General features: G+C 33.6%; 1 protein-coding gene across 4 annotated transcripts in view; it reads right to left on the bottom strand.

Annotated features, from left to right (window-relative positions):
* Nucleotides 1-11,000, bottom strand: part of CNOT2 (CCR4-NOT transcription complex subunit 2) — a 106,621-nt gene that overhangs the window by 2,311 nt on the left and 93,310 nt on the right. For all 4 annotated transcript variants that reach the window (XM_012810855.2, XM_023518634.1, XM_023518633.1 and 1 more), the window contains 4 exons: nucleotides 9,986-10,047; nucleotides 9,847-9,896; nucleotides 7,931-8,031; nucleotides 6,035-6,179 (listed from right to left, as the gene is read on the bottom strand). In XM_012810855.2, coding sequence (XP_012666309.2) covers nucleotides 6,035-6,179; nucleotides 7,931-8,031; nucleotides 9,847-9,896; nucleotides 9,986-10,047 — 358 coding nt within the window. The remainder of the gene's footprint in view (nucleotides 1-6,034; nucleotides 6,180-7,930; nucleotides 8,032-9,846; nucleotides 9,897-9,985; nucleotides 10,048-11,000) is intronic.

Raw genomic sequence — 11,000 nt, 5'->3', positions numbered from 1 at the left:
ACTAAACAATTACAGACCTAACAGGTATAATTTATTGAAACCCTAGTATGTTTCAATAAATTGGAAACATTTGTCTCTTTCAAAACAAGAGACAGCTGATTTTATTCTAATCTTTATAATAACTGTGTAAAGTGGATATCATTATTTTCATTTTTTACTTGAAGAAAATGAGGCTTACAAGTAAACTGCTCACATCATACAGTGAGTGGCACACATAGGATTAGAATCCAGACTCATGTGACCCCAAAGCCAGTATCTTTACTTTCCTAGTATACACATTGTTCTTAATATATTTAGGCTAAGACCTCAAATCCCAAACGTGATTTAAATACACATCAACTGCTACCTAAAACTATACAGCAGTTTTGCTGTAGGAATATCTGAAGACTAACAATATAGCTCATTTAAATCGAACTTTCAAAATGCCCAATCCAGAAATGCTGAAAAATTTATTACAGCCCAATCCAGAAATGCTGAAAAAATTTAGTTTCCTGACAAAAAAACTTATAAGGCTGGTACGCCACATTGACGTTAGCCTAACCAGGTTCTCTTCCTAAGACTGACAGAATTAAATTAAGGCATGGGTTCTCTGTTTACCAATAAAAACTAGCAAACAGCAGACTGGCTACTACAGCCATGATATCCCCCATGCACTATGCAGTCACTACTGTCCTCTCTCTCCAACCCTATGTAGGAAGTAAAGAATTTTCCTGCTGAGTATCCAAATTAGTGAAGAAAATATCTTCTTCCTATGTCATCCTTATAAAATTAAAATTGGCATCTTTGTTTCTAAAATGTGTTATTATAGGGTCTATCTCTAACTTTGACAAGCAATGAGCACTACTGCCCATGTTAAACTAAAATTTTATTCACAATGACTTGTATTATATTATTAGAATTTAAACTAGATTAACTTCCATAATATGCACATTTTCCCTTTACAATCTAGAAAAAGATTTGTCTAAATTTAAGAAGCAAAAATATTTTAATGTGATAATTTTAAGAAATCTTAATGAAGTATTATATGTCAGAGATTCAGAAATTATACAAGTCAACTTTTGTCCTCCATTGTTTTTTCATCTTTTTGGTCTTCTATTTTTTTACTCTTTTTAAAATACATTAAACTTACAACACACTGGTATTTCTTTGTTCCCTAACTTTAACTTCACCGTTGATAACACCTTTTTCAGGCTTTTCTATGTATACACATACCACACATGCACGTCCTGTACAGTAGGAGCTAGTGTGTCTACTTTGTACACCACTACCTAAGCTTGCAATAGTGTCATGCTCGGGGCAGGTGTGTAATTAACATCTGATGAACTAATAAGCACTAGCTCTCTTCACTTGTTTTGGGAATAGAGTACTTAATTTTTCTAATATTTTCAAATTACATATATATTTGCTTTTGATGAAAAAAGGGACTTATAGGTTGCAGTGTAATGATTTAAAGGCTAGAAAAAGTTGTAAATACTTTTAAAACAACTTTTTAATGTCTTAGTTTTTCTACGAATAGAATTAGGCTCTGTATTAATTCAAGCAGAATTGAAATTATGCACTGGATTCAGACAATCAAATTACAAAAGAAATAATGTCACCACTGATCTAGTTACATAAAGAAACATACACTACAGGAATATTTCCTCAAATTCTCAAGAAATACTTTCTCTTAATTACAGATTGAGTATCTCTTACCGAAATGCCTGGGAGTGGAAGTATTTCAGATTTGGTCATATTTGGAACATTTGCATATACATGAGATACTTTTGTTGAAGAATCCAAGTCTAAGCATCACATTCATTTAAGTCTCATATATGCCTTATAGATATATCCTAAAGGCAATTTTATACAACATTTTTAATAATTTGTTCATGAAACCAAGTCTGTATACACTGAATCATCAAAAAGCAAAGGTGTCAGGTGTGAAAATTTCTATGCATGTCACGTAGGCACAAAGAATTTTCAGATTTTGGAGCATTTTGGTTTAGGGATGCTCAACCTGTATAATAAATACATATTAATTTAAATTTTAAGAAAATTTAAACTCTTTTTAATACAGTTATTAAAAATAACTTTTGAAGGAACGCACATACTGCTAATTAAACTATAAAGATGTGCTTAATATGTACCAGTGAAATTAAAAAAAATCACATTTGTATCAGACCAAGATATAAAAAAATTCTAAGCATTAGAAATCCATTAGATCTACAATGTGAAGTTAGACTAAAATAATTCTTAGATTTTAAAGTTTTATTTTGGAAAAGCTACTCTTAATAAGGCAGGCTCTGTCACTTAAAAATTTACTATGGAAAAAACTATTTTGTAAATTGCAACTATTAAGATCTTAATTGGCACAAGTTTTATATTAATGGGATGTGAGTAATTCTAGCAAAATTATACAGGACAACATGTCCTGCTAAAAAGTTATCTGAAAGGGGAGAATAAGTAAAATACAATGTCAAAATTTTTATCTATATAATTTATTGACTTACAGGAAATTCTGTAAACAAATAATGGATTAAATCACAGAACTCAGGGTCATATAATTTTTTAGGAGGTAAGAAATAATTCTGATTTAGAAGATCTAATCTTTACTTAATATTATAATTCTCTGAAAATATTAATTTGAGGGGAGCAGCTCATACAAAATATTATGAATGGAGACCGAGATTAGGGTGGTCTAGATCAGCCTGAAACCTCCAAATGACATCATCACATCATCTGTTACTTAACATACTAATTCACATTGCAGGCTTCTAGCAATGAACTGAAGCTACACAATTTATGTTCTTTTTCTGTGAATAGTAAACCACATCTACTTTATAGACGGGGCCTCTTAAGAGTTACCTTGGGACATGACATACTAATGAATTTCGTATAATTTCATAAACACTGCTAATAAAAATACTTATGAACAGAACCCGAATTTCTTAATTCCTCATCAAATTTCTGGGAAAGCACTAAACATATCCTTTAAAAAAAAGCCATTGTGAAAAATTAATCTATAAATCTAATATAACTTAAAATATTAAGTTCATGGATTTGCATTTTAATATAACCAAAAGTAGCTGTTTATTAATATGTGAAAGAGATCAACAAGTGTTTGCATTAGTATGAAAATAATTTTGGAGAGTATCAAAGGAAGGGACCAGCAAACTGTTACCTTAAGAGAATAATAACTTGGAATTATTTCTCAAACTTCGTTTTCAATTCACAGCTAAAGTATTTAAAGATAAGGGTTAAGATAAATGCTCAAATGTATTGACGATATCAGATAAAATTGGGTAAAATTATTTTATATATATACTATATATAATTATAGTAGATCCTCTTTTTTATTTTTGGAGACAGAGCTTCAAGCTGTCCCCCTGGGTAGAGTGCCGTGGCATTACAGCTCACAGCAACCTCCAACTCCTGGGCTCAAGCGAGTCTCCTGCCTCCGCCTCCCAAGTAGCTGGGACCACAGGCGCCCGCCACAATGCCCGGCTATTTTTTGGTTGCAGCCGTCATTGTTGTTTGGCGGATCTGGGCTGGGGATTCGAACCCACCACCTTAGGTGTACGTGGCTGGCGCCTTAGCCGGTTGAGCTATAGGCGCCGAGCCAGTAGATCCTCGTTAAGTCGATCACCCAAGGGACTGTATCAAACTGGTCAACATACGGAGGTGGTCAATACAAGGAACCAGGCCTGTGGTACTGATACAGACACGTGGTGCATGTCCAGTCTATGACTAGTAGAGAGATGGTCAGTGTAGGGAGGTGGTCAACTATGGATTTAATATCTATTTGAGATAATATAATTTTCTTTAAAATGATATTTACCTGAGTGAGGAATTTGTTTTGTGGGAAAGTAAAGGAGTCCTATAGTAATGTTATTAGTATTTATGTTGTTTCTAAATATTTAACCTTATGAGGAGAACTTAAATTGGAAAAACTGATTTTCTCACATAAGTTGGTTTCCTTACACACATATTCAACTAAAATTATGTAACTGTTTACTGGAAACATTTATCCCTTTCTGCATATATATATTTTTGGAATAATTTATCATGATATTAAGCAAAAAGCTTCAAATCAAAGGGAACAAATTTCAGTTATTTACTAATAGAATTTTCTGCCCTCTAAAGGCATTTTTTTTTTTTCTCTCTTGTAGCATCATATAATCCAGAAGTTCTTAAAGTATGGCTCTGGACCAGGACGAGCATTATCACCAGCATTACTTGTGATTAAAAAAATGCAAATTCTTTTTTTTTTTTTGAGACACAGCCTCAAGCTGTCCTCCTGGGTAGAGTGCTATGGCATCACAGCTCACAGCAACCGCCAACTCCTGAGCTCAAGCGAGTCTCCTGCCTCTGCTTCCCAAGTAGCTGGGACCACAGGCGCCCGCTGCAATGCCCAGCTATTTTTTGGTTGCAGCCATCATTGTTATGTGGCAGGCCCGGGCTCAATTCAAACCCGCCACCTTAGGTGTATGTGGCTGGCGCCTTAGCCACTTGAGCCACAGGTGCTGAGCCAAAAAATGCAAATTCTAACGCCTCTCCAGACTTAGTAAATCAGAAACAAATACGGCATATGCCAGTAATTTGTGTTTTAACAAGTTCTCCAGGTAATTCTGATGCAAGCTAAAATCTGAGAACCGATGACATGACCTAACAACAAACAGTTACAGTTCTTCCATCTTTAGAAGACTAGTAGGAAGCTGTAACAATAATGGCGATAAAAACAACCGAAAAAACCTACCAACACTACTGCCATGTATCAAAGACCCTCTATATGTGTAAGTTATCTCATTTAATCTTCATGATAACTTAGGGGAAAATTTCTCAGTTTTACCAAAAAGAAAACAGGCATGGAAGGAAAACTCATACAAGATGAAAGCGTAACAGAAGCAGGAGTTAAATTCAAATCAATGATACAAAAGTTATGGCTTTCTACTATACAATACTTATTAAGGAGCAGTTAACATACACAGTCTCATGTACTGTTTTTAATTAAGGTAATTATTTCTATTTAAAAAGTTAAATCATGAACACTTAGTGAAAACAAAATATTCATATAAATTAGAATTGTTAAAAGTAACTCAAAGTAACTCATTTACTGTAGAGAAACACCTAAAACTAACAATAAAAATGATAATAATAATAATAGATTTAAGGCTATGCCTGGTGGCACATGCCTACACTATAATCCCAGCACTTTGGGAGGCTGAGGTGAGAGGATTGATTGAGGCCCGGAATTTGAGGCCAGCCTGAGCAACAAAGCAAGATCCTGTTTGTACAAAATATAAAAAAGAAAATTAGCCAGACATGGTGCTGGTAGTCCCTGCTACTTGGGAGGGCCAAGGCAGAAGGGATACTTGATCCCAGGAGTTTGAGTGAGCTATGACTATGCCACTTCACTCTAGCCAGGGTGACAGAGCAAGATCTTGTCTAAAAAACAAACAAAAAAAACTAACAAAACTAACTCTTTTGTTTAAAATCCAGAGTCATTTAAATCAGCCAATGTGGGTTATGTCCTCTACTCAGCGGAGTAAGTGCACCCAAGGCAGTAAACATAAATATGAGACACGCACTGACACTGACAGGAACTGTGAATATGGGACAGTTAGAAAAGCATTTTTGTAAGGAAAAATTGCAAAACCAAAATAAAATAATGGTACCTTTCCTGCAATGACAGCAAGTGTCAAATGTCTGTTTATATACTGCTATTAGGAAAATCTCATACTCGCTTAAAGTAATAAAAATATAAAAATACATGACTGGGATTGCAAGACGGTATCTTTATTTTATAATTCAGACATAAAAATATTTCAAATATTATCAAGGCTTGTGCAAAATTACAAAATCTCTTATCAAGTTTAGTAGCTCTTTTAACTATTAGTAAAATGCAGTGTTTTGAGGCACCATCCTAAGAGTGCCACACCCAGCAGGTGGGGACAAAAGACTCAGCAAATTACCTAGCACATATAAACAGATGCAAGAGGATGATTCTTTTTTAAAGTCTAACTCATACATTTGCACATGGGAAACAATATACCTTAGCTACTTTCCTCCAGTTAAGACAGTCAAAGAAGTAGTATGTTCCCCTCTCGTATGTATTGGTTTTCATTGTTGGCTCCATGCCTGGTGCCCTGGTAATCCATACTCGTTCTTCTTTGTGGTATCTCCAATCACGGTTAAAACTTCAATTTTTAAAAGAAAAAGATAATTAATTTTTCCTGTGGCTCACAGCATTTTCTGCTTTGTAGAACATTTCTTGGAAAAAAATTACACATAAAGATGCTGCCTGACTCTTTTATTGTTTTACATATAATCCTATTGCAATAAATACAGGAAAATATCTTAATTTATCCAGAAAGCATACTAATTGACACTTCTATTTAACTGAAGAAATCTTTTATGCAAACAAGATTAGATTTTAAAAGTTCTATAGGGCAGTGCCTGTGGCTCAAAGGAGCAGGGCACCGGCCCCATATGCTGGAGGTGGTGGGTTCAAACCTAGCCCTGGGGAAAATCTGAAAAAAAAAAAAGACTTATAGTAAAGAAAAAAAAAAGTAAATATTAAAAAAAAAAGTTCTATAAGCAATGTGTTAACAACTTAGACCAAATAAAGATACATTTCAGGAACTTTCCTCCTTCCTTCCTCTTAACACTCAAAAGTAATTGAGATATTTAATAATCAAACCCTTCAGCTATTTATGCAAAGTCTATTTGAATTAACTATTTCTGTCACATAATTTTATGATTATCTTGAAGAGTATCTACTTGAAAATTACAACAAATGTATGACTTTATTTTTTCCCCAAATCTCACCGACCCATTTATGCTCAAAAGCTAAGAGGAAAACACCCATTAGAATTCACGTGAGACTCAGTGAGGAGTTAACCACGTGTAAAGTGGGGGAAGTAACATCCAAGGGAGGTAAATGGCCACAAAAATAAGCCTTCACTAAACAAATGCTTTCCTACCAACACAATGAGGAGTTTTGAAGAGATAAATAAGATATGAAACAGAACTGCCAGTGATACGTGTATGAATGACTGAATGAATTTATTTATTTACAAATAAATTAAGGAGCAGGTAATAATCTCTATCTTACAAAAATAAGAAGAAAATAAGGGAAAAAACAAAAAATAAATCCTCTCACTTGAGAAATAAAAAACAATTCATTATCAACATAGTGAATTCTACATTTTAAAGCATCTGATCGAAGGCCATTTATAGAAATGTTATTAGAAATACTACAAAATACTTTAATCAAAGAAAAAGTCTCCCAATCATAAGGCCACAAATATTTGCTAACAATTCACTCTATAGTAAATAGAATAGTCTGTTGGCAACAAAACATGTCCCCAGTTGGACCTATCAGAATTGACAGAAAATGTCTATTCTTACTACAACAGGTAAAAACAGAATTATTAAGGAAAAAAGCCAAAGAACCAACTTGTTTATACTAATTTCTATTTAAATTGGCCAACAGGCTGCTGATAATGAATGTGATCTTTATCAGTAATTCAAAACACACAACAAACTTGCATGGTACACTGCCTATATAATACATAATAGATGTTTATGAAATGATGAAATTCAGTATCTAATCATTAAAATATACAGTTCCATAAAGAGGAAGAAACACAGTCACGAATCTTATCTTGTAATTCATATATACAAATTAGATTCACCAAATTCATGTTTCAAGTTGACTCTGTCTTCTTACAAGTTCAGCGGTATTCCTCGTATGTGTATAGTGCTTATGAAGCCATGGGAACACATGGTTTTAATCTAAATTAAATTTACTTTACTAACTGTAAAACACATTTCTTGATGGAGAAATATTGTGACTTGAAAAAAACGTACAATCATTAAAAAAATTTTTTTCAGCATAATCAACATCCACTATAATACAAAAGTGATTAAAATACTTTGAACATACAGCTCTACTGCAGCTAAAAGTTGTAATACGTCTCCTCCATTCATGTAATAGAGATAGAAGAGAAGGTCTTCTCCGTATCGGCCAAGTTTTATTGCAGCCAGCTGAAAAAGAAAAATAAATTATTCTGAAATGTACAACAAATTTGAAAATCCTAATATATAATTGCTACCACTAAAGTAAAAATGGAAAGATAAACAGAAACTCAACTTTGTAGCAGGTAAAAGTTGTTACATGATTACACATATAGTTCTAATTTTCAGAAAGGGAATTTTCTCATTTCTGGTATATCTATGTACTAATTAGGAAGAAAGTGAAATAAAAACTCCCAAGAAAGAGTAAATGCTAACTGTCTCACACCAAGGATTTATTAACACCGACAGTGGCAACAATACGAGAACAGTTTGCTTAGGGATCTAGGACTTGTATTCAAGTTCTAGTTCTACTGCTTACTAACATGACAATGTCCAAACGATTTAACATCTATGAACTGTAAAATGTGGACGACACCTATAAAGGTTACTAAGAAAGGAAATGAGTGAAAGTATATGGAAGCACCTTTAAAAATGTTAACTAGATTGACAGCTGAGGGTAATTCATAGATCAGTTGGCAGTATATTTACAGCAGATCCCAGATGGTGAATACAAAAATCACAGAGATGACTATTTTACATAAATGGATGGCTGAAAGATGACTGCCATTTCTCTCCACAAGGTAGAAGCATTAACTGCCTACCAAAGTATAACACATAGCTGAATTCAACAGTCTCAAATTCTCACATTAAAATAAACCTTAAAATCTTCCCAAAACAAAGACATTTTTATCTCTTTACCTATACTTAAATGTTTACTTGGCTATTACACATTCTCTGAATATGATTTTTCTTCCATTCATGTAATCCCAGTTTAGGCAGCAGTCCCTATGCAACACATCCCCTAAATTAGTATTTCTCAAAATGGCCTAATAAAAAGCTCTACAGTAGAGGTGACAGCAAATTACACAATTCACAGACAGAAGATGAGAGCCTTTCTATCTCATACTTCTTGCCTTCCATCTACTCAAGTACAAAAAGACGTGTTGAGAAGACACCCTTTACTTGCCTGTCAACATCAACATCCGTCTGACCACACAACTGTATGGCTCGGACTCAGAAAACTGTTGTTATGTGTGTGCGTGTGTATATATATTTATTTATTTATTTGTACACATACACATAACAAATATTTTCACTAAATTATATATTTTCACACAGCTAAAAGATAGATACCATTATATATTTTTTCCTAACAAAAATGAACTCTTACTTCCTCCCCCAAAGCAAAAAGTATTCACCACTTTCTTTCTTAGAATCAAAAAAATACAGATGTATATTTATATTAAAGATGTAATCTGTTGTTTATAATTACTTAAAACTAGAATTTTAGCTATTTAAATGACAAAAAATACAGTAAGAACACCAAAGGTCATAAATAGTTTCAAAATATATATATTGTTCCATTAAAACCACTGTTATCTATAATACTTGTAAAGGAACATCTTTATCATTGAGAATATCAGAAGAAAATTTATGAAATTTTCCAAGTTTTAAGACCACTGTATCTATTATAATACTTGGAGAGGAAACTCTTTCTCATTGAGTGATATTTCAGAAGAAAATCTATGAAATTTTCCAAGTTATTCTCATCAACTGTGCTTATGGTACTATCCTATATTAACTATAAGAGATATTTACCAATCCTAATACTGTTTGACAGTGTTATGTAATGTTTAACATTTAAGAATTTATCATAGACATACAAAGGCATACCCCTGAGACGACTGTTAATTACTTCAAAAATATTATGTTGTCTGAACCGAAAAGCGGCACCTGAAAAAGATAAATTCATGCTGACTAAGTAAAATAATAAACTACACTCACCTTATCCCTAATGTGAATGTTCGTTAAGTACTCAGATGGAACATGGAAGTCTGGATAATAAAATGAAAAAAGCCTTATTAACTGATTCTCAGTTATAAATATCTTTTTAAATGGTCTAAACACAAATAGATTCTCCTACCTATGTCTTGAGGTCGACAAGGTGAAGATGCCCAGGGTGATGCAAATTTGGGATAGAGATTTCTGAATAAGGGGAAAGAAAAAAAACACTTTGAAGTCCAAAGTAGAAAAAGGAGATTTCTAATTTTATTTTAGGAAAATCAAGAAAAAACCAAGACTTCAAATGTAAAATGAGTATCTTTAGTTCTAATTCCTTTACTTGGGACTAGTAACATATACAGGGGGAAACTGAACAGGGGTGTTTTTATCTGTGTAAGAAAGATACACAATACGACTGCATCCTCAGTGTTCCTAAAATACAATATAAATAACACCAAATGTTACAACATACAAAATATGTGACCTAAAATTTCCTACTTTTAATTGATTTCAACTCAGGATGCTTTACATCCATCAATACCATGCCCTCAAATTAAATATCGTTTCCATTTATGTGGCCAGAAAAAATAAGTAATTATTAAAAGGAAATGTTCAAATTCACTAAATATTTACCAACTGCCTATTATATGCCTACTGTCTAGGTGTGTGGGATATTACATCAGTAGCACCACAAAGACTGCTGACAACATGAAACTTGCTTTATGGTTGAGGATGGAGGATTGGAGGGAGACAGACAAAAACAACTAATTATAACTAGTCCCTGCTAAAGGAGGTTCTGGGAGGGGAGACAGGTTACATGATTAAATAGGGTGGTGAGGTCAGGTCTCATTGAGAAGGTAAGATTTGAAGAATACGAAAGAGATAATTGTATTAACCGTCTGGCAAGCGACTTCTAGTCAGAGGAACTGCTAAGGGGGGTGGTGGTGACTAACGTGCTAGAGGTACGGCAAGAGGGCAAGTGTAGCTTGAACCCAGGGAAAAGCTGTTGAGGTGGAGTCAGGGGAGAGACAATGATCATCTTAGACACTGCAGGCCTGTAAACACTTTGGGTTTTTAATCCTAAGTAAACCATAAACCCTTACTGGGTGTTGAGCAGAGGAATAATTTATTCAGAAAGGATTGTCCTGGCTGCTGTA

The sequence above is a fragment of the Otolemur garnettii genome, unplaced genomic scaffold (assembly GCF_000181295.1).
Source record: "Otolemur garnettii isolate 467f Iridium unplaced genomic scaffold, OtoGar3 scaffold00143, whole genome shotgun sequence".
Taxonomy (NCBI): domain Eukaryota; kingdom Metazoa; phylum Chordata; class Mammalia; order Primates; family Galagidae; genus Otolemur; species Otolemur garnettii.
Note: the sequence above shows the minus strand (reverse complement) of the source record. Positions and strands in the feature narration are given on the sequence as shown.